The sequence below is a fragment of the Asterias amurensis genome, chromosome 15 (assembly GCF_032118995.1).
Source record: "Asterias amurensis chromosome 15, ASM3211899v1".
Taxonomy (NCBI): Eukaryota; Metazoa; Echinodermata; class Asteroidea; order Forcipulatida; family Asteriidae; genus Asterias; species Asterias amurensis.
In genome coordinates, this window is record NC_092662.1 from 14,785,059 (window position 1) to 14,809,802 (window position 24,744).

The 24,744-nt window shown below is 41.8% G+C and overlaps 2 protein-coding genes across 2 annotated transcripts in view; both read left to right on the forward strand.

Annotated features, from left to right (window-relative positions):
* LOC139948204 (sarcosine dehydrogenase, mitochondrial-like) overlaps positions 1–24,744 on the forward strand; it is a 170,807-nt gene that overhangs the window by 97,250 nt on the left and 48,813 nt on the right. The window lies entirely within an intron of this gene.
* On the forward strand, positions 8,662–24,735 carry LOC139947939 (uncharacterized). The gene is made up of 9 exons (XM_071945815.1): positions 8,662–10,937; positions 12,115–13,008; positions 16,670–16,771; positions 18,131–18,318; positions 19,447–19,561; positions 20,550–20,648; positions 21,466–21,598; positions 22,776–22,897; positions 23,640–24,735. Exons 1-9 carry the CDS (start codon positions 8,997–8,999, stop codon positions 24,732–24,734), a joined length of 4,689 nt encoding a protein of 1,562 aa, XP_071801916.1. The 5' UTR covers positions 8,662–8,996; the 3' UTR covers position 24,735.

Consider the following 24,744-nt stretch of genomic DNA (forward strand, 5'->3'; position numbering starts at 1 on the left):
CAAGAATGCATAACCTATAAATAATAAACTAATCGATGAAAATGTGTAATCATTAAAGGAACACGTTGCCTTGGATCGGTCGAGTTGGTCTTTGAAAAGCATTCTGTAACCGTTTGTTATAAAATGCATATGGTTAGAAAAAAAAAAAAAAAAAAAGCAAAAAACATCTCAATTAATTTAAAGTGAGTTTTAGGATTTATTTATTTATTTATACATATTTTGTTATATTTTTTATATCTCTTTAATTTTAACTTGTCAATTATAATTATTTGTATTATTGTTATATTTCTTTCTTGTGGTTTATATTCTCCCTTTTCGCGGGTGAGTGGGGGAATGAATTTGACAAAAAAAATACCAGGGGCTGCTCAGTTTCCATACACAACTTGTTTTCCCCAATAAAATACTTGCTTACATTTCTAAAAATGAGTTACATTATTATTATTGTTTGGTTATCGCTCTTATACACCGATGTAAACGCAATGTAAACTCAGGTTGGTTATTTACTGCATAATGTTGAGATCATACACCAAGTGGGAAGACTGGTCTTGACAATAGTGGCTTTAAAGACACTGGACACTATTGGTAATTGTCGAAGACCAGTCTTCTCACTTGGTGTATCTCAACATATACATTAAACAACAAACCTGTGAAAATTTGAGCTCAATCGGTCATCGAACTTGCGAGATAATAATGAAAGAAAAAATACCCTTTAGATAGTTGATTTCGAAACCTCAAGTTCTAAACTTGAGGTCTCGAAATCAAATTTGTGGAAAATTACTTCTTTCTCGAAAACTATGGCACCACAGAGGGAGCCGTTTCTCACAATGTTTTATACCATCAACCTCTCCCCATTACGCGTCACCAAGAAAGGTTTTACGCTAATAATTATTTTGAGTAATTACCAATAGTGTCCACTGCCTTTAAGGGAAACCCAGGTATAGTATAAGCATGGAGGTAGATGGTATAAGCAGGGCCCAATAATTCAAAAGTAGCACAACAAATAATTTGCTGAACACAGAAAAATATGACAGAAACTGGTTACCAATCAAAGGTCCATAACGTTAACATTGTTGTGACTGGTGCCAAACCAATTTTTTTTTGCTTAGCATATAGAAACTTGCAAAGCAGCAATTGAGCAAAGGATACTTCTTTTCAGAACTAAGAAGTCTCCCGATTTCCGAAATCTACTCCGCAGTATAGTAGAATATAAAGCAAGACAAGTTCTCAAGAGAACACAAACTAACGCTCTATGCTGATACACACATGGTGTTACCACAAACCAAATAATGTTGGTATCCTCATCAAAGTGTTAGTAACTATGATGTGAATTGCAAGGGTCGTGGGTTCGAATCCCACCCGAGTAACATGCCTGTGATATTTTTTTCACAGGACTCGGGAAAGTACTGAGTATACAGTGCTAACACACATCGGTGTATGGGTAAAAAAAAACCAAAATTAATATTCTTTATCCCCGATGCAAATTTAACATTTAACATCAACTATGATGTCGCTGTACACAACAACATGACAGCTCATTATTAGGTGATTAATTTTGGTTCCCATGCATCCAGTGGTAGAGGTGGTTGGATACGTGTTGGTTTCACTAACTACTGTTGTGCAACAGCTGTTGCTGCAGTTAATTGTACCTAATGAATTATTCATAGAAATATCATGGTTCTGTTTCATAATAGTACATTATCTTGGTTTCGACATTGTATTGTTCTTGCACTGCTTGATTAGTTTAACAGCAAATGTAGTAGCCTATGTCATTTTGAGCAACAGGTCGAAATGCCTGCCTTGTTTGATTTTTGTGACTTTATACTGAGTGATGTTATTTGTGTGTTGTTTTGTTTGTTCTTTAATTGATTTTTTCTTCTTCTTCTTCAAGTCACTGATGTCATTTCGAGTCAAGGCTGTCCTCATTGACAACACACTTTCCTCGTATCCAGAATTAACAGAGATAATTCGTTAACCAAGGACCCACGAATGCAACAGGCTTGTATGGGTTCAAGTGTTATTGTCCGGGGACCAGGGCTTCCCACAAAGGAGCGCCGTGCCGCATCAGCACCGTGGGAGTCACACGCAATAATTCCCGGCGTTCATTCTTCCAGCGTGTTGGCTTGGCCCGGTCTCTTAATTAGCCTTTGTTTCCGGTCGAACCCACGCGCTCAGCGCACGAGCAAAGACACTACTCCTTTTTGGCCGGCAGTCGAACCCCCTGACGGCCGGTGGGGTCGGGCCGCGTGCACCGGCTAATTTCAGGCCCGTGGATTAGCGAACTGGCTGCCAATCACAGTGTCAAATCAGCGACTTATCTACGATTAGCGGTGTATATGGGTTCTCCCGTGTGACTTGCCGATGGCTGCTAGAATCCAAGCATGGTTTAGCAACACTAGTCGTTGCTCGGAGCAGAGAAAGGGTCCTTATGCTGGGAGCAATGGTCTTATAGAGCCCCGAACTGAAACCCCTATCTCAATAGCATGGTCTTATTCACCGAACTAAAATATCCGTGTTTAATTATGCATAATTACATTGGAGTTTTTCAATCCACAAAGAAGGCTTCCCGAGCCGCGAATCCACCCAAATTTTCTCACGGTCTCTCTGCTTGGTTGGGTATTAGGGAGGGCCACCCTTCCACAGATTTACATAACAATTCCTATTTTTAAAGCCAAAATGGTTATATATGAAATTAGTCAGTGGAACGTATGATATTTATTGATGCGTATAGATTTGCAGACAGCCACCAAACTAACACGATGGTAACTCTAGGGGGGGGGGGGGGGGGGGGTTGTGGCATTATAGGGTCACCAAAGCAAAAGTCAGACGTAACTTTAGCCTCACCAAGTTATCTCTTACATTTTTATTGATCACATCAAATCGAAAGATAGCAAGAGAACATAACTTTTTCTTTTTAACTATAGTGACAATAAAACCATAGAGCAAGGAAAAGGCTCTATGGTAAAATACACTCAAACATGCTCAAACAAACCACAGAGCAAGGAAAAGACAAACTAGCGCCGTTTCGAGATAGGGTGGACACAATATCCTATTTTTATGTGTGAACCATAATGAGTTAAGTTTCCTTCCTCCTTCCTTCCTAGTGCCGAGTCCACCATTATTTCAAAATGGCTTACGAGGAATGGCCTAGGCCTTCAATGTTTTGTTATGCAATTACGCATTCTCTCTAAGTGCAAAAGAGTGAAAAGGCACTCTTTGAAGAGTCAAATGAGGGACAACTATTTTTCGAGTGATCTTCCACTCTTTTAGATCGAAGGTGCATCTTTTTGAGTGATTTTTCTCTCTGTACCGGAGTGGAACCCCAAAGGAGAAAAATAACCACCACTCTTTTTAAAGAGCCATTATTTTGAGGGACAACTCGAAATGTAAAAGTTTTTTTCCCCTCTCTTTTACATTAAAGGCAGTGGACACTATTGGTAATTACTCAAAATAATTATCATATTATATAAAACCTTTCTTGATTACGAGTATTGTGGAGTGGTTGATAGTATAAAACATTGTGAGAAACAGCTCCCTCTGAAGTGACGTAGTTTTCGAGAAAGAAGTAATTTTCCACGAATTTGATTTCGAGACCTCAGATTTAGAATTTGAGGTCTCGAAATCAAGCATCAGAAAGCACACAACTTCGTGTGACAAGGGTGTTTTTTCTTTCATTATTATCTCGCAACTTCGACGACCGATTGAGCTCAAATTTTCACTGGTTTGTTATTTTATGCATATGTTGAGATACACCAACTGGGAAAACTAGTCTGTGACAATTACCAATAGTGTCCACTGATTTTAAGAGACGTTCTGCAAACGTTTCCTGTAACTTTTGAAAAGTTGTTTTCCACCGGTATGATAAAAGTAATTGTTGACATAATGTTTAATTATATATCGATGATGTATTGGGCCTTTTGACCTCTGAAAGTGAACGATACAAATTGCATCGTCATCAACTGGTCATGCGGTGGACCATAAACCATCAAGCAGTGTTTGGTTGACCCTAAAACAGCAAGAAACCATACCTTGCTAAAGTTCATTTGGTGCTGAAATGCCAAACACTGTCTATTTCAGACTATGATGATTTCTTTTTTTATGAAACTGTCACTTTTAAAAACTTCATAGTAGTCATCAACTCCGCCCAATTGCTTTGAGTTGCTTTACTAAACAGCAATTATTGCTAAACAGATTTCTGCTAAAGAAATAATAATAAGTAGGATACCACATGCACATAATACATGTTTTTTTGGCGGGTTACTTTATTCTGGTAAGCATATTTTTTGTGTGCCTAAACTACTTGTTGTTCTTAACCAACTCTATGAAATTGGGCCCAAGGCCCACATTCATTTAAGCAGAAAATACTGCTTAACAAATTTCTTTGTCATAAGCAACAATTGAGTCGGGCATCAGCCACATGCATAATAATAATTTGGGCTGGTTGCCTGATTCTGCTAAGCAATACTATTCTGTGCTTAGCAAGTTTTTGTGCTTACAGGCTTTCAAGATTATACCAACAAAATGTCTACGTGATTTTCAGGATTTAAGCAAACAACAGTTGAATACCAACAACAAGCAAAATGCAACAAATGGAAATTTGGTTGGTAATCCTATATTTATCAAGGAAGAAATCTCATGCTAAGCAAATTGGTGTGCTTAGCAGTGGGGCAGCATGAATTGAAACCTTGCTATAGTTGCCTGAGTGCTGACATGCCCAACATTATATTTTGGATTATGATAATAATTTCGTTTTTATAAAACCGGCTCCAACAATCTGTGGGTTCCGACACAAACACAGTGACCTTGTAAAGAGGACATACCGCACAGCAGGCGACTGTTAGTTATTTACCATGGGTCGCATTCCGCTCTCCTATTGGACTTGACCTTGCTGACACAACAGGTCGCATGGCATGTTAAACTTTAACCAGCCCTTTTAGTATTTTTGTTGCCAACATTTTCCACTGCAAAGTAGTTGTGCACAAGTATAGTAAGCTATAGCATGCGCCAAGAATGCAAAGTATACCTGGTTTTGAGACCGTTTGATTCACCTGTGAAAATTTCAGTCCAAAATTTGGAAGCATTTTTTTAGATATCGCAGAAATAGAATCGAATCCGTAATTGGAATCATCCCATTTTGAGAACTGCTGGTTTATCAGATTAAGACATTTTGAATCCCTCTAAAACCATATTCCTTTGAAGGGAAATGTTTCTCAAAAAATGTCTTCACTGTCAATCAGATGCAGTGTAGTGTCCATTGTTGGGGGTATAGGATTCACTCCCTTGGAGATAAAGACACAGACATTGACCAAAAGTCGTCAACACCAACCACAAACGGAAAGGATTTGGAGAACAGTAAATCTTGAAAAGAAAAGGGTTCATTTTGAAAAAAAGTATCACGTGTCTAAAAGGGAAAAACAAATATCTTGAACTTTCCTTATTTTCAATTTCGCATGTTCTCCATCGAGACCAAAACATTCACTCATTGCAAATTTTAATCACAATTTTTTTATTTTTTTTAGTTTATTTTAATAATGATGAAAACAACTTTCGTTGCAAATTTCGCCACTCTCTTCTTTAAAAACTATTGAAAACTTTTGCAAGTCAGGAAACAAACCAGTCGACTCGTAGAAGTTGAGTGAGCTATACCGCGTGCTAACGACAAGCCTACGCGTGCCCCGTACAAATAACAAACTGACTTATTTTAGGTTTGGTGAAGGAGTTCTGTGCCGTGTCACAATAATGACATGCCGTATGTCCCCTGTAGACGTTTGACCTCTTTTCTCTCCTCAACTCAACTGGGTTGAAAAGTTTGTACTGCAAGGTTGAAGTAGCTGAAAATGATTTATGTTATACTCTTTTCTTTAAAATTACAGTGACGGAACTCAGACCACTGTTCGAATATCAACATTATTGGGGATGTCATGCCTCCTCCTTTCACGTTTTTAAAAAACAGTCCATGGAAAACTTTTTATCACCTTTCTTTTGATGCCAACTTAACCATTAAAGATATGCAAGGTCGAAGTGAAGTGGTTGAAAAATTAAACATTCTTTATATTTAAACCGTACATGAACTAAGACCACTTATAAAAAAATCACATCGGTCTGCATGCCTCCTCCCCTTTCCACGTTTTCGATCTACAATCATGGGGAGTTTTTGAAACTACATTTCGTTCAAGTACTTCTTTAGCATGGAACTAGAGTCCGCCATTAGCCCACTTTGTTGAGCTGTTGGCTTTCTTTACATCGGTACTTGCGACTTATGACAACAACGAAGAGAGAACAGCCGCCAAAAGGTGGGGCTAAGTCTGCCCATGATTTGCCCATGATAAGCTCACCTAGTGTTGGGCCGCTATGGCTCTCTATAAGACCGATGTTATACGAGCAGTTCTGCCTGGGCCCAATTTCATAGAGCTGCTTAAGCAAAATTAAAAGCTCGCTTATAGCTCTCTTATTTTTCACATGTTACTGGCAAAAATGTCATGCCATATACATTGCTTGCGACTGGTATTTAGCTGTTGTTAACTTAGCATAACAATTGAGTGGGTCTTGGCCGGTAATCTGATTTTACTAAGCACGTTTTTTTTTGCTTAAGCAAAATTTTGTGATTAAGCAGCTCTATGAAATAGGGCCCTGTACAAGAGAGCCACGCAGCCGGCCCAACATGGTGGTCCTGGGCTAGCCCAACATGGTGGGCCTGGGCTAGCCCATGATCAACCCAGGTATCTGTCAATATGGTACTGCAACAATCTTCACACTCGGATGTTGTAGTCGAGGACTGGATCAACCATAAAAAGCAAGGACTGTCCTTTTGCTCTATGTGATAAACTCAACAAAAGTATTAATTATAGTGAAGTTTATCGTAGGTTGGCCATAAGTTAAGTGTCCAACTTGCTGGGCCAAATTAGCACAAAAATAAGCTAAGCAAAACAAAACTTACGTTAACCATAATAAGGTTACTGGTAAGCTTATCATGGTTAATAAAATAAGTTTTGTTTTGCTATAGTCAGCCAAAATACCATAATATTGTCACATGTGCTGTTAGTGGCTGGTATCCTGCTCATTATTGCTAAGCAGAGTTTTTAAGTAGCCGTTCTGCTTAAGCAGCTCTATGAAATACAGCCCCATAATTACATGAGAAAGGGGTCAGAAACACGGCCACGCGTGTTTCAGTTTTTACCGCACACGCCTGAAGACTGCAACCCGTCACCTCGCGAGTTTCAACGGCCCAGGGGGCGTTGGCACCTCCCCGATGCCCCTGGACTCCCCGTTGCTGCTTTCAAGGTGTCAGAAAGGAACGATCAATCCGAAAACGTGTCCAGGTTGACACACATTTTGTTTGTGGTGAACAACCACTTCGTGTTTTTTAGACCTGGCCCACCTTGTTGGGCTGAGTACGGTCTTATCGAAGTCTCCATGACCACTTTGATAAGAACGACGCCATAACAACAAAAGTGGGCTAGGTTCGACCAGAGTATCAAAAGGTTATACAAACTTCTTTCTAAGGGTAGGCTCTATTCCATTGTTCAGTTTGTCTCTTTATCATAAAAATGTGAGGAAACAAGTGATGTAATTTCTGTACTTTTGTTTGCATAGCGAGAAAAATTCAATAAGATGAATGTCTTCAAGTTCGCCTCAAATAAGGCTAAAAGCAACTCTTTGTAAGGGGCTACAAGAAGACAAAATAAGTATAATGTGGAATTAATGACTCGGGGAGCTGAAAGTAGGAATTGATTTGTTATAGCTAAAACACGTGCATCAATAATAAGAGTAATATTTATTTTGAGATGAGTTAAAGTTACTGTTGTTTGTTATTAGTATTATTTATTTGTTTTCATGTGCAAACTACAAAACAAGAAACAACATTACAAGATACACCCACTAATGACAGGAACTATGTTTTCTTCGGTTAGGAACTTTGTATGGTTCTGTTTGACTTATTATGTGGGACGTGTTCATCTACCCTTTTTACACGCACAGCTAGTTCCACAATGGTATAACAACAGAGGGCGCTATGCCATTTTCTAAACACGCATCACGAAGTTTTGATTAGAGATTATTTTCTCAGATGATCGATGAAGTTTTACGTTTGACAAAGTGATTTAATATTCGCTATTGAGGGACAAAATAACATAAAAGGGGCATACAATACACCGCATACCCCACCATAGCCAATGTCAAGGCCTTCTCAGGCTTCTTGGCTTGAAGAGCCGCGACCCCAAGCGACTGGAACGGGAGACCACGCACGCGAGTGGTCTCTCGTTCTAGTCGCTTGTGATCGCGGCTCTCCAGAAGCATGCACACAGCAGCATGCTCACAGCACAGTAGACTTGGTTTCAAGCCTGCATCGTGGCGTTTGGTCTACCCCCTCCGCCCCCCCTCCCCATAGCAAATACATTATTGCCTAAAATAGCTACCTCTTGTTAGATTAAACTCCGTCATTAGCCAGCGATATAATAGAGTTGTGGTGTATTTTGTGGCTGATGCAGAGACACAACTGCGTCTCAGACTTGAAATTAAGTCTAATGCAGTTCCCAAAATAGTATAACAACAGGGGGCGCTGTGCCGTTTTCAGACGAGTTTGTACCATTATGTAGTCACCCGGATTCTATCGATGAATGGTGCCGAGTTGGCGCGTCTCTGCTGGGTGTACTGTGTTTGTGTGCATACCGACGAATACGAGTTGACCAACGGAAGTTGTGATGGTTCTTCGATGCACATGGAAGGCCGGCCGTGGATGGATGCTGCCAGGCGAAATACGGCGGACAACTTGAGTTGAGACAGGACTGTGATTTCATCGAAGAATCGAACGTAAAACAGAAAACAACGGATTTGCATTTTATATTTAATTTTTGACTGGTGGGGGGAGTGTGGGTAATTTTTTTTAGTCATTTGATTGTGAGGGGGACACAATTTCTTCAACTTCTTAAAAAAAGTTTTAAGATAGGATTTTGACTTTTGTTGTTGTATAATATAGTGGGTGTTCACCCCCCCCCCCCAAAATGGCAAATTTGAATTATCACAATCGATCGTCTCCATTGTTTCCCGCTGCACAAGCGATGAAACCAATGCCAACTTCAATTGCAACTGGCAATGCTAGTGGTGTTGTGCCTGGGGTCAACACTTTAATAAAGCCAACTATTGGCCAATCTCAAACACAATCAATGCAACATCATCTTGGTGGAAATGCGAGAGGTGCACCACCAAGAAGCAGGGCTGCGACAGCACCATTTACGTCTTCTTCAGGACGGGGGATGGTGGGTGGCACATCATTAGCGGCAGCAACTCAAAGTCTAACTGAAGAGCAGTTACAGGAGAAAGCATTTGCTGCTCGAATGATGGGTGCACCGTTGGCTGAAATGCCAAGCAGAACAGCACCTGGTGTTATGAATCAGGTACCTATGCAGCATCGGCAACAGCAGCAGCATCAGCAGCAACAACAACAGCCTAGCCACAGCATGAAACAGACACAACAGCAGCAACCATGGTTCCTAAGTCAGATGCAACAACAGAATCAGCCACAACAACAAAATCAGCTGCAACAACAAAATCAGCCGCAACAACAGCGTCCGTTACAGTTACACCCGCAGCAGCAGCAGGCGAGAAAGGCTTCTCCATCTGTAAAAACTGTCCACCAGCCACTCAGCAGTTTAAAATCTCAAAGCATGCAGTTGCAGTTTCCTCAGCAGCAGCAACACTTTCCACAGCAACAGCAACAGCAGCAGCTACCACAGCAGCAGCAACAGCTGCAGATATCGCATCAGCAGCAGCCACCACATCAACAACAGCAGGTACAACACCAGCAGCAGCAGCTACCACGTCAACAGCAGCAGCTTCCAAAGCAAGAACAGTTATCGCAGCAGCAGAGCTTTCAACACAAAAAACCAAGTCTTGCTACGACGAATTCCGGGAGATTGAGCCAAAATAAAACAACACGATGGGGTCAATGGGAGCGGAATAAGAGTAATAAACCAAATAAGAATGCAGTACCAATTGTAAAGGGGATGCCTGAGTCTTCACAAAAGTCAGCCTGGTCTATAGAGAAGATCGTAAACACCGGACCTGGTCTTCTGGGTGCTTTTCCCACTTCTCAGAGTAGTTCAATTCCAGTTAGTCATGATCAAAGTCAACCACATCACATTGGTCTTGGGTCTACACCAATTACAAGTAAAGGCAAGACGACAATGCCTTATGACTCCAATATGGTCATTTCCACACTGGCCGTAGTGCAGACGAGACCACCTCAAGTCAGCATAATGGATATCCTAAAAGGGTTAAATTCCACCGAGGCGGAGATTTTACGCAAAGCTTTACTCTCCGGGAACACAGATAGTCTAGGGTTAACGTCGGCTAATGCGTTGGACATTCTTCAAGCTTTGAGAAGCCTTCAATCCGGCGTGACTCCAGCAGACTCAAGAAATGAGTCAAGCAAACCTTTTGAAGAAATCAGCACCAACTGGCCAGGGATTGATGAAGTTCTGAAAGTCCCGAGTTCGGACGTAGATTTGAAAGGTCTGAGACCAACGTCACCAGCCACTGATCCCAGTCGTGGTTTGGGAACCATTCTGGAGATGTTGCGGTCGAGTCAGGATATCGACGACAAGCCAGCCGGAGGACCATCCAATTTTATACAGTACATCAGCGAGCCGGACTCAAGCTTCAACAATAATTGTACACCATCAAGAGAAATCAATCATCTTCAACCTAATTTTCCTTCCGACATGTCCATTATGCGTTTACCATCCAAAGAAGATACAACCATGACACCATCTGCGGGCCTCTTCGCTACGTCGACCCTCATGTCGGGTTTTATTCCTTTCTTGTCCGACCCCACAGGAGAAAACACCATATCAGCCAGTGGAGGAAAAGCAACAGTACGGAAAGGTGAAAGGTCAAGTGATGGACTAGATTCTTCAAAACAAAGAAAAACAAGTAATGGAGAGGTAAGATGAAGAACAATTAACAATTGTAAACAAAAACCAACAACAACAACAATAACTACAACATAACACTATTTTGGGGCTAGTTTTTCTATCTCCTATAGATTTACAAAGCCTGGCATCCTTTTCCATAACTTCACTGGAAGTGGCAATTGTAAGTGGACACCCACCTACAATTAACACTGGCCAGGCAAAATATGACATTTGATAAACTCCTGATCTCGGCTTTAAGCCTTTGCAGTGTCTCTGCAGTCAATACTTACAACATTAATAATAAACTTTGAGCGTTAGTTAAGTCCCAGGACCAGCTCTACATAGTAAGTTTTAATTGAGATTTGGCATGTGGGTCTTTTGAAATTGGAACCTACGAAAACTGGTACTCGGTTCCAAAGAAGAGTGGACCAACAGGTCCGGTTTTCAACTTGGATCCGGGTTGAACCGGAACCACCCAAGGAACCACCCAATCTTAGTGATCATGTCTCTTTAACAAAAATTGTGCTCACAAAAAAACCCAATCCAAAGACACAGTAAAACGGCAGAAGAAAGGTGATACATGTAGCTAATGCTTGGTTCGATAGACCACCATCCCATTATAACAAAAAGCACACTGCGGTTTTACTGAACTTTTCATCACTCACTAGCAAGTGACGAAAGATGTGACCTTAGCATCGCACAACAATTATGGTTTGCTGTGAACTTGGGTCTATTCTTCTTTAAGATAACTGCACTTAACTATGCCACAGCTTGCCCCATACCATGTGGTATACCAACAGTGGACCGGGTGCAAGGAATTGGCATTCAGTGAGTCATCAATGATAACTGTATCAAACACAGGCCTCAAATTATTCCACGGCACCCACAGCAATTGCCCTGTGCTTTTTGCTGTGTTACCTTCTGCAAGGGGCCAATACAAACTTCAATTTCCCCATAGAAGTGCCCCTTACCTACCAGAGGGAAATTGCTGTGCCCTTCAAGAGTAAAGTTCAAGGTTCAAGGCCCGCTGACGGAGTAAAATCTTGCTTGCAATTACAATGGCTTATCAAACCAATACAGCATTTACAAAAAAACACAAAATCACACACATAATGTCAACATTTGGGGAATAACATCTGAAAGAAAATACTATCCATTTAAATCTAAACTTATTTCTTTGCTTCACTTGCTTCACTTGTGACTGCAGACGAGACATGATAATAGGTACGACGGAGAAGGTTCTGCTCGGAGGAAGGCTGATACAAAGGTCGGCGACAGAAACAGACATGATGATCGACAGAGAGACAACCGACAGAGAGACAGAGAGAGGACCTCCCGGCACGACGGAGGTCGCTCAGCAACAGAGAGAGACGACGATAGAAGGTCGCAGAGTTATCGTAGAGATGATGGTAGGAAGAGGGGATATTGTTCACCATCAAGGAGAGGGAGGACGAGAAGTCGCAGCCGAGAGAGAAAGGAGCGTCGTTCCAGATCCAGGGGAGCTTCAGGTGGTGACAGAGTCAGGGTAAACCAACGCGAAGGCCAGAACCGGAGAGGAGAGAGCCCTACTCACAAACGGATGAAAACTGGCGAGTCTAGCACCAAAGAATCCACCGCTGACAGAAACTCAAGTGGTAGACCTAATCAGGGAGGTACAACCCCACGTTTGGATCAACAGAAGGCTGTCGCTCCTGAGAATAAGAAGTCGACAACTGAGCAGTCTACAACAGAGAAGTCGACAACTGAGAAGTTGACAACTGAGAAGTCGGATGTGAAACAGCAATCAGCTGAACAGCCCAAAGTTGACGAAAGGAAACAGGATTTGCCAAAGTCTCAAACCAAAATTCAACCCCTGATGGCAATTGTTACTTCTAGGCATGCTGAAATAAAATCCTCCGCTAGTCATTTGACACCAACCTCTTCACGCCCAAGTACCTCAGCTTTGACCGATGCTAAGATGGCAGTCAGGGAGCGAGCCAAGGCAAAGAAGAAGAAGGCTGTGAAAGGGACCCTGACCGCTGAAGAAGCCAAGAAGGTGGCGGGAACCCTGAACAATACACCTTTGATCAATAACATCGGTGAAAGCAGTATTTCTCATCAGGTAAGAAAAAACATGTTTACATCTTGCTACTCATGTAACACATTTCCTCATGATTTTTCTGTCTTTTTATTTCTTGTTTCTACTCCACATTTCTATTTTTATATTTTGTCTTGAAATTTTTCCATTTCGGTTAAGTGAAAATACAGGTTACGCTAGTTATTGTATAAACACACGATTATGATTCTGTTCAACATCTAACATGTTGACTAACTATTGTCTTTGTGACACTTTGCGTTTTTACTTGCACGTTCAGTTACTTACTGTACATGGCACTTCACAAGTACAGACCTTAAACTTGGCTCTTGAATGGGTACAGCTTTTTTCCTCGGGGCACTTCTTTGAGGAAAATATAACTTTGTATTGTAAACTTTGCAAAGGGCATCACTGCAAAAGCACCGGATACCACAGCAACTGTTGTGGGTGCCATGGGCTATTTCAAGGCCTGCAAGTATATTTTTAAAGCTTCTCTCCAACCTCAAGTGGATTACTCGTATTTTGAGTGGATCAAATCTTGAACTGCACCCTTCAGGGGGGGCACAGCAAGTTTTCCTCTGGTATGCTTAATCGCTCAGGTATTGTTTGTTTTCAAGATTTAACATTGGATGTTTCTCTTTAATATGGCGGACAGTTTTTAATGCACAGAACAACTTAAGAGCGCCCTGGATTTTGTTGCAGAAAGCTGGACGGCTGACAAGTAGTTGCCCTTACATTCCCTTCGCGGAAAGCTGGACAGCTGACAAGTGTCAGCACAGCATGCACAATTTTTCTGTACATTTCCCCTGTACAAAAGAGACCGTGGGTACTGGATAGTTTGGCTTGAAATCTCCCTGTGAACGGTGAACGGACACTCCTTTTTTTCCCCCTCAAAATAGCACTGACTCTGGCTGTTAAGGGCTGGTCGTCATGTAAACCACGCTGCTTGACCATAGGGAAGGATGCTAGGTGGGTATTAAGTTCACCTGGGCATTTCAAACGTGACCAAATGGCTGACCCAGGCTATGCAATGTGGATTTGCATGGTCACCCTGATGGTCGTTTCAGATTTGACTACAAGGATGACTAGGCTAAGCAGGATGGATACTAGCATGGTCACCTGGGTAAACGCAAAGATAACCCAGGCTATATGCTTGGTGGATCAGGGTCACCTAGGTAACTTGGTCTGAAAAACAAGGATGACCAAAGCTTGGTGGGTAGCATGGTCACCTGTAAGCTGTGTAACTTGGATTCAAAAGTACAAGGTTAGCCAGGTTTTGCAAGGTGGATCATGGTCACCTAGCTTGGACTGACCACAAGGATGACCCAGGCCATACTCGGTTGATAAATGGTAGCCTGGACTGACCACAATGATGACCCAGGCCATAGGCCTACTCGGTTGATCACTGGTAGCTTGGACTGAAGACAAGGATGACACAGGCTATGCTTGGTGGATAACATGGTCACCTGTGCAACTTGGGTTTAGGTACAAGGCTAAGGCATGTTATTCCCGGTGGATCATCACACCACTAAAAGGATGACCAAGGCTACGCTTGGAGGATCATGGTCTGCTTGTACTTTTGACTGAAAACAAGGATGACCCCAGGCTATACTTGCGTCATTGTCTCCTTGTACAGTTGCTTGGACTGAAAACAAGGATGACGCCAGGCTATGCTTGATGTATAGTATGGTCATGTGGATAAGTTGGTTTTTACCACAACACAAATATCAGTCTACGGCCAATGAGGTACTAAATAACTCCAACTTCAATTGCCCCACGGATGACCTAGGCTACTGGGTTGTGCATCTACGTTTATTACTTCTAGTTAAATGTGACCATTTCCAATTCCACCCATTCTAATTTGAAGAATGAGCCGACTTGTTATGGATGGACAGCATCACCACCGCACAGAGCAACTATGGCTCTTTTTGAATCCACGGCTTTGGCTTTTGGGTTTGGCTTCAGGCTCCATTCTCTGGGCCGAGTCCCTGAACGCATAGCACTAGTATAGGAAAAAAAACTGAGGGGCCTAGCTAGCCTGAGCCGAAACCAAATCCGTGGATGTGAAAAGGGCTTTTGATGATGAAGATCATGACAGATGCCATAGTATTGTCCATTCCTTTATAACATCCCTGCTGGACTACTGCAACTGAACAACTCGAGGTGAAATACACAGACTACACAAAATTGTGCAGCGAGACTCATTTTCTCTGTCGTCTGTGGATGCTGCTTCTTATAATTTCCAAACTTCACTGGTCACCCATCAAGAAGCTTCTATCTTTCAAACTTGTCCTACAGGTTTACAAGTGCTTGCATGGTGTTGCTCTTCCTTATTTATCTGATTTACTCGCTTTGTATCAACCAGGCAGAGTGGAACTCCTATCCAGGCCTGTATGCTTCGTTTTTGAAAAGGCAAGGACACCAAGGCATTTTTTCTTCGTAAAGGGCACCCTATGATGAAATTGCAAATTTGTACCGGATCATTTCGAGGGCACCAAGGCAATGACCAGGGGACACGGAGGCAATCGCCTTCGTTGCCTCCGTGAAGTATCAGGCCTGCCAATCTTATGATGGTAAACTTCATCTGTCAATTCCTTACAGGTTCTAAATTTCTCAGAGATAAATCCTTTTCTAAGGCTGATCCCATACTGTGGAACTCTATCCACATTAATATTAGGAATGCTCCTTCTATCTCATTTTCAGGAAACGTCTTAACACAGTTTTGTTCTCAGTATCTCCCTCTTTGTATTTTTGTTTCTCATCTTATTTTGTGTCCCGTTTTCTGATCTTTTTGTAAAGGCGCTATATTAATACCTATTGCTATTAAGAAATGTTGTTTGTTTATTTAGATGATCTTCCCATTGAGGCTACTCGGCAAACTCCCACAAAAAATGTCTCATAAGATTCCTCTTCGAGAGGTCAATTTTGGCTGTCGTAACCATTTACTGTTTCGGTCATTTGTTAGTGATCAACCAATGGCTAATTCAACCAAAACAGTAATTGGTTACGAACCCCAAAACACACCTGTGACTATGAATTTTGGTTTTGCCCATATGCACCGACTTGCCCATTACCAATTAGACTAGTTGGTAAGACACTTCTCTAGCAATGCAAAGGTCGAGGGTTTGAATCCCACCTGAGTAATATCCCTCGGATTCTTTTCACAGAGGCCAGGAATATACCGGGTGTACAGTGCTTACAAACATCGGTGGGTTGACCCCTTGCACGCGCGTCACACGCAGCGACTGATGCCACGCTCACCACGTTGGTGGTCAATACATGTAGGTTTACGTGTAAACGCCGCGTCCCCTTAAATGTGCACTTCTCTGAATAACACACGTTGACATTGACCACCAAAATGGCGCATCCAAGATTATTCTGATGATGACGTCAAGTGAATTGGGTCAACATGGGTAAAAACCAAAATTAATATTCTTTATCCCTGGTTCAAAATTCCATATGACACCCATGGTTGGGTGGCAACTTTTTCTTGGATCAGTTGATTTCCCCCTTTTTTATTCTCAGTTTTACCATTCAACACTGAAGAATAAGTACTATACAAAATCGTTGAAGTTTTGAACTTTCCTCTCTTTTGGTGAAGTTACAGTTGCATGCCTGCATAATTGACCAGAAAAGTAACATGTAATCGTGGTGTTAAATTTTCTTATTTTATTTCATTGTCTTCTAGCTGAAACAGTTGAAGGAAGTTGGAGTGGATAAGCATGTGGAGTCAAAGGAGTTGGTCGACTGGTATTGCTATGTGTGCGGAATGTTCTGCACGTCGTGGGCTGTAAGTATCAAGAGGAATTTGTCCTAAAGACCCGTTCCACAACGCGGAACCCACCTCTGTACCAACCATTTTTGCCCTACCGGAGTTGGTTTTTTTGTGCCTATTTTGACTCCCCGATTAGACTTGTGGACAAGTCGGTAATGGTCTGCCGCGGTGAGATGGTCAAGTTGTGGTGGTTCTCTCGCGAGATCACTGCTCTCGTACGAATTGCTGGTTGCCGACATGTACTCCCCATTAACTGGGATCGTAGTCAAGAGAGCAATAGTCTCGTAGGGGCCAGCAGTCTGCATTGAGATTTGGAATAGAGTCGGAACGCTATCACTGCGACAGACATTTAACGACTTGTCCAACAAGTCTACTCTCCAATGTATGTGTGCTGCAAATTTTGCTAGGGGTCTATTGATTGATCCATGTGTGCAAAGCTGCAAGCTGCCATGCCTGCGCTGCCTATGCGTGGTTACTAGCAGTGATTGTTTTGTAATTGGAAGTGTCATGGCTGAGCAGTTAGGAGCACCGAATTCAAACTCTGGTGTTTTTGATCAGCAGAGTGTCGGTTTGAATCCCCAGCCATGACACTTGTGTCCTTGAGCAAGACACTTAACCATTGCTTCATCCTTCTGATGGGGCGTAAAGCCGTTAGTCCCATGTGTTGTGTAACCCATGTAAATAGAACCCAAGTGGTGTGCTTATTGAAAAGAGAAGGTGTTCGCCCCGGTGTTCCTGGCTGTGGCTGCTGTATGCGCCAGAGCACCTTGTAAACCCTTATAAGGTGCTATATATAATTGGGTCTCAGAATTTATCACTGCAATAGTATCTTTCTGAAAGTTTGTATATACTCTGCGCCTTGAGTACCTATTTTGAAGATACGTGCGCTATATCAGACTTTGATATTATTATCAGCCTCCTGTTCACCACACTCTGTTGAGCCTAGAACCCATTGTGTCTCTTTTGCCGATAGATCTTTTTCTGTATACGCACTCAGAATCTGGAAAAAACTTCCACAAAACATCAGAGATACCACCTCACTGCATACATTCAAGACACTCCTGAAAGCTCACCTGTTTCAGGAGGTGTACCATCAATAATGTTTCTTTTGTTGGTGCCCATACATCAGCACCTTAAGGCCCGGTAACAGGCCTTGATAACGAGAACGAAAACGAGAACATTAAAAATGCACGCCCGCGATTGGTTGAAAAAGCTTGGGCATAGCCTGCGTGGAGCAATTCAACCAAAAGAATGCATTCTCTTTGCGTCGTTATCTTTTTCGTTACCGCTGCAGTGTGACTCGGCCTTCAGAGCAAACTTTTGATTTGTGGCGCTTTTTAAATTTCCTGTCATTGATTGATTGATTTATTGTAGCCTTACATCACCCATGTGGAGGGACGCAAACATAAGTCAATGTTTACGAAGCTACAAGAGATCGGTCATGCAGCTCTTAGGAGGGTACTCATCTCCAAGCTGAAGGAATTACCCGAGAAAGGACAAGGCGATCCCAACAAATGGGTCACAATTAGACAGCCTAACTTTGGTCAACACCAGATATCCCAGTGAGTGTAACCGCTTTTTTTTTTCTTCTTCTCATTCTGATAAAATAACAGGCCTTTACCCTTGCATGATGATACTTATGATATTTGGTTTGCGGTAACACCATGTGTGTATCTACTTGCCAGGTAGAGTTTGTTCTTGGAGAAGTGTCTTTCTTTATTCTACTACCGCGGAGTAGATTGTTCGGGTTTTCGGGAGACTTCTCAGTTCTGAAAAAAAAAACTGTCCTGCTTTTTAACTATTACCTAGGCGGATGGTATAGAAAATAGGGTAGGACTACTGCTTTAGCTTACAGGATCATAATTAACTGTACTACCGTGGAGTCAGTTCTTAATATGGTCTCAATGTTTCGACTAGCTTGCTCTAGTCATCGTCAGGATACTTATGATATCAAGCTTCTTGATTAGGGGTGGGGGAGGGGGCATCATTGGCTTGTGTGTTAAATGCTCCCCGTTCACCAAGATCACCCGGCTGCTCATCTTTGCTCAAGTCACGTCAAACCCAAGACAAATTTAATCGCGTTAAGTCAGGAGTCAATGAAATTGGCGACTTGAGTCCCAAGTCGGCAGCTCAAGTCAAACAACACCTTTGTTCCACACAGCAATTATTTTCAGGCAACTTGGATGCAACCAACTGCACTGCATGCAAAAGGGACATTAGGCAGCATTAGAGCCATTACTTAAGAGAGATACTACATTATAAGTTATCACACAAGCGCGAGTGGAATACGGAAAAACATAGCGCTTCTGGGTCCCATATCCAACGAGGCCGATGGGACGCAGACGTGCTATATTTTCCATATTTCCACGAGTGTGATAAAACACATTTATCTTCAAGCAAACTTGGCGGGTGACATAGAACACACAAGACGCATGGTAGTGATATTAGTCGTGCAATATAGGTTTTTATCACCACTCCATTCTGCGAATCTGATTGCAGGATTAGCGCGTACTTGAAGATGAAACTGCTTTTACTTGCACATTCTTGTCTGTTTTTATGCTTTGAGTTTTATCTGTTTTTGCTTGGTGCTTGTTTGTACCTCAGCCGATGTAGGTGTACACTCCGGGCGATCTTGAAAGTTATATTAATTTTAATTATTTTCCGTAAACTGTTATGGTTTATTTTCACAGGCTAAGCATCAACTCTGTTCCGGGTGATTCTGATGAGCAGATCTACTTTTGTCGTCAATGTTTCCGGACCTACATTGGAAGTCATAAAGATCACCTAGGGTCGCCTGAACACAAGGCAAGTATTTTTTACTGCATTCCTTATGATGAATTGTCTTGCATCATAACCTGAAAGGGGAAAAATGCTGATATGGCTCATTTTAAAGACACTGGACACTATTGGTAATTGTAATGATTGTCAAAGACCAGTCTTGTCACTTGCTGTATCTCAACATATGTATAAAATAACAAACCTGTGAAAAGTGTAGCTCAATTGGTCATCGAAGTTGCGAGATAATATTAAAAGAAAAAACACCCTTGCCACACGAAGTTGTGTGCTTTCAGATGCTTGATTTCAAGACCTCACATTCTAAATCTGAGGTCTCAAAATCAAACTCGTGGAAAAATACTTCTTTCTAAAAATACTACGTTACTTCAGAGGGAGCCGTTTCTCACAATGTGTTACACTATCAACAGCTCCCAATTACTCTTTACCAAGTAAGGTTTTTTTGCTAATAAATTGTTTGAGTAATTACCAATAGTGTGCAGTGCCTTTAATGAAATAAGGCCTAGTTGATTGGGTGTTAAAGAGTTGGAAGTGTGTGCCTCGGCCTGGCACTACGGCCCTAGCAGAGTCTTTCTTGAAGGCTAAAGGACAACAAAATACATGAACCAGAATATAAGTTTAACTGGGCCCAATTTCATAGAGCTGCTAAGCACAAAAAAATGCTTAAGCATGAAATTTCTTCCTTGATAAAAACAGGATTACCAACAAAATTTCCACATGATTTTCAGCATAAGCAAACAACAGCTGGATGCCAGTAACGAGCAACATGCAACAAATGGAAATTTTGGTTGGTAATCCTGTTTTTATTCCGGAAGAAATTTCATGCTAAGCAAATTTTTGTGCTTAGCGGCTCTATGAAATTGGGCCCAGGAAGCAGTCAAGTGGTATTACATGAGAGAGAGTGCGAGAGGCAGAAAGCACACAGAAATAGCAAGGGGTAAACAATAAATAACTGGGTTTTATTATTATAAGTAAAGTTTCCACTTTGCGCTAATTTCAGAAATACGTGGCAATGCGACCAAGATGCAAGGCGTGTAACTTGACGTTTGTCACCCGTAAATACTACCAGAAACATCTTCAGTATGCAGCTCATGCTGTGGTGAGTACTATGTTAAACTCAACTTTGTCTAGACTTGTGGTTTAAAACTCTGTGACCTAGACATCGACAAGTTTCAGTACAATAATCGGTCAAAATACCTTTATAATATTTCAAGCATGTCTCAATGTCATTAGGCAGATAAATCTTGGTTATCCTTCAAAATAAAACACAATTTACCGATCCATGTCATGATTCACAAATTTTATGACAATTACAGTGGAATTGCGCCCTCTTGTGACCGATTTTTATGAATTGCTGCATCTCATTTATTTTTAAGTCAACAGAGGTCGCTATATTTTCTGTGTGTTAAACGTAGGGCATTGTATGGTATAAACGATGTTTTTGGTTAAAAACAGCGTTCTGAATATTTAATTGATATTCTCGCGAGACTGCCGGCCCCTGCGAGACTACTGCTCACGTGCTGTGCAGTATCAGCTCATGGGGGAGTAGATGGCAGCCAGCAGCATCGTGCGAGGCAGTGATCTTGTGAGGGCATTATTCGGTAGTGGAGACCTGAACCATTACGCTACCACCATGACTTGACTATCACCGCAACAAACCATTAACTAGATTTTGTCGTTTAAATTGATATTGATTGTGTACTCTAGTGGTTAAATTAAAGGCACAATCGATTTTAATTTTAAAAAGGTACTATACTTTACATTGATTACCAAATGTGTACATTCCCTTTAGAGGCAGAGGACACTTTTGGTAATAATTTGATTACAAGTTTTTATTGAGATAAATTTTTGGAGTAATTACCAAATTTATACCTTCCCTTTAATAATGATTTCCCCCCCCCCTTATTGCCACCTAGGCTGCAAAAAACGCTGCTGATGCTGCGAAGGAGAAGGACGGGTCGAAGGAATCGGATCAAATGAGTGATGAAGGATCTGAAGGGAAGGAAAATGGGAAAAAGGACCAGTCTCAGAGCAAAAAGAAGATTACAGGTACGTACATGATAAAAACACAACTGGTTTTTACCCTTACACTTATGTGTAGTACGCTCTGGATATTCAGTTCCTTTTTGAGTTTGTTGTTTATAGGATTTGAGGCATTGCATGGTGAGGTATCAATATACATTTGTGTAAGAGATGTTAAATTTGTATCGGGGATAAAGAATATTAATTTTTTTTTTTTTTTACCAAGACACCGATGTGTGTTAGCACTGTGTTACCAATATATTTTGGTTTGCGGCAAAACCATGTGTGTATCTACTTGCTAGGTAGAGTTTGTTCTTAGAGAACTGTCTTTCTTTATTCTACTACTGCGGAGTAGATTTGTTGGGATTGTTAGGGAGACTTCTCAGTTCTGAAAAGAACTGTCCTGCTTTTTAACTACTACCCGTCGGAAGGTATTGAAAACTGGCTGGGACTACTACTTTAGCTTGTGTTGTTGTTGGTTTTTTGTCCCTGCAAGGTATGTGAAACTATGTTTTGAAGCATGACACACAGGTAGTGGTTCACAATGTGCTGTGGCAATATGCTGCCAAGAAAATTCAAAAAATCAGCTCGACAAATTTCTTTGCTAAGAAAAAAATTAGCTGGCCACCAGCCACAGCTATGCAAACTTGTTGTAATTTTGGCCGGTATCCGGATCTGCTAAGCAAGACTATTCTGTGTTTAGAGAGCTTTATGAAATTGGGCCAAGGCACACCAGGGCAAGGCCCCATCTCATTTTTAAATGTGCATAGTTTTGTTTAATGTGCATTACACAACACATGGGACCTACAGCTTTACGTCCCTTCTGAAGAACGCAGTGAATTGAAGTTTCTTATTGTGGGTAGCTTGTTCCATAAGGCTGGCGCCAAGTGAGAAAATGCACGGTCACCGTAGTAGGTGGTGTTAAGTTTTGCCAACGTTATGCCGTTGTAAAAGAACCCAGTGCCCTTATCGAAAAGAGAAGGGATTCGCCCCGGTGTTCCTGGCTGTGGCTGCTGAATATGCTGTAGCACCTTGTAAACCCTTGGTGTTAAATAATTGCGTCTCAGAATTCGTCACTGCAATAACCTATCTTTCTGAAAGTTTGTATATACTCAGCGCCTTGAGTACCTTGTTTGGTAGATACAGGTGCTATATAAGACTTCGATATTAATAGTATTATTTATTATGTTGACTTGGTTTTCAGGTCCGGAGTTTATCATCCCAATCTCTGGCTTCTTCTGCAAGCTTTGCTCCAAGTTTTACAACAAAGAAAAGGCAGCAATGGAGTATCATTGTTCGACGGAGCTCCATGATCAGAAAGTCAAGGTAAAGAACAGTAGCATTTTCCGTCAACAACAAATTGTAATCATAGCTTTTACTTTAAATGCTTCACAAGCTTTTGTGGTGTGTCATGGCCAAGCCGTCTAGTACTCCGACCCAAGCTCTGGTGTTGTCAGAGTGTGGGATCGAATTGCTGACATGACACTTGTGCCACTTGCCGTAATTGCTTGGTAAACAGTTGTGGAGGGAGTGCATTTTGCTCTACCAGTCAGGCTCCTAGTGGATGATACCCATGCTTACATCCCTACGGAGTGTGAAGGGGGTAACCCTGTTTCAGCCCCAGGAGTATGTGGCTCCTAGTGGATGATACCCATGCCTACATCCTTACAGACTGTGAAGGGGGTAACCCTGTTTCAGCCCCAGGAGTATGTGGCTCCTAGTGGATGATACCCATGCTTGCATCCCTACGGAGTGTGAAGGGGGTAACCCTGTTTCAGCCCCAGGAGTATGTGGCTTCTTTGTGGATGATACCCATGCTTGCATCCCTACGGAGTGTGAAGGGGGTAACCCTGTTTCAGCCCCAGGAGTATGTGGCTCTTAGTAGATGATACCCATGCTTACATCCCTACTGATTGTAAAGGGGGTAACCCTGTTTCAGCCCCAGGAGTAGGTGGCACAACCCCTGGTGACAGTTGATTTGGCTCTTCAACTGCTCAGCGATGATATACAAAGCCTAGGTTAAAAAAAACTATCATTTGAACTATTACTTTTACTTTATTCTTTGCAGGAATATTACACAAGTCGAATCAAGTCATCAGTTGCTAGTCTTAGGGCAAGTCCAGGAATATTAGTCAATGAAGCGGAACCATCGTCAACAACAACAATCATCAAAGAAATCGACAAAGCCAAGCCATCGTCAACGACAACAGTCAACAAAGCGAAAACATCGTCAAAGACAACAGAAAACAAAGTGAAACCATCGTCAATGACAATGATCAACAAAGAAATCAACAAAGCAAAACCGTTGTCAACGACAACAATCAATAAAGAAATCAATAAGGCAAAAACATCGTCAGTGACAACAATCCACAAAGAAAGCAATGTAGCAAAACCGTCGTCAACGCCAACAATCCACAAAGAAATCAGTGAGGCAAAACCACCGTCAACGACAACAATCCATAATGAAACCAATGTAGCAAAACCGTCGTCAACGACAACAATCAAGAAGGAAGATTCATCCCAGAAAGCAGCAACAATTATCAAGAAAGAACTGCAATCAACGCAAAAACTTGTCCTATCCATTCCAAAGATGTCCTCATCTAAAATCGCAGCCCTTAAAGCACCAAACTCTGAGGCATCAAAGAAAGCTAAATTCACGCCATCCCATCATGCTACTGTGGAATATGTTGCGCCAAAAAGTACTCCACTTGAAAATACTACTCCCAAGAATATTTCATCCAAGACGACGGTGAATGAAACAACCGAAACTAGCAGAAACGTCTTTACAACCTTGTTGAGCCCAAGTGAGACAACTACATCATCGAGACCTTTGTCGGGCTCTGATGAAGATTTTTTTGGATCTAAAATACCTGACGCGAAAGAAAACTCCAGTATGCAAGATGACGTCACAAATTCTTCAGAAATGGAAGTGTCCGACGCCCAGATGGACCAAGAGTACAAACCAGACTCAAGTGAGAATGAGAACGAAACAGGCGAGGCGCAGGATGTCGACTGGTTCGGAGAGATGCCCGACTTTGAGAATATGATTTCCATTGACGAGGTCGGGGAATCAGACGACGAGGAAGAAGATTGTGAAATAAGTGAGGGGGAATGGGAGGTCATTTCTGAAACGGACGAAGACCAAATTGTTGAGATAGAGTAGCCCTCTCATT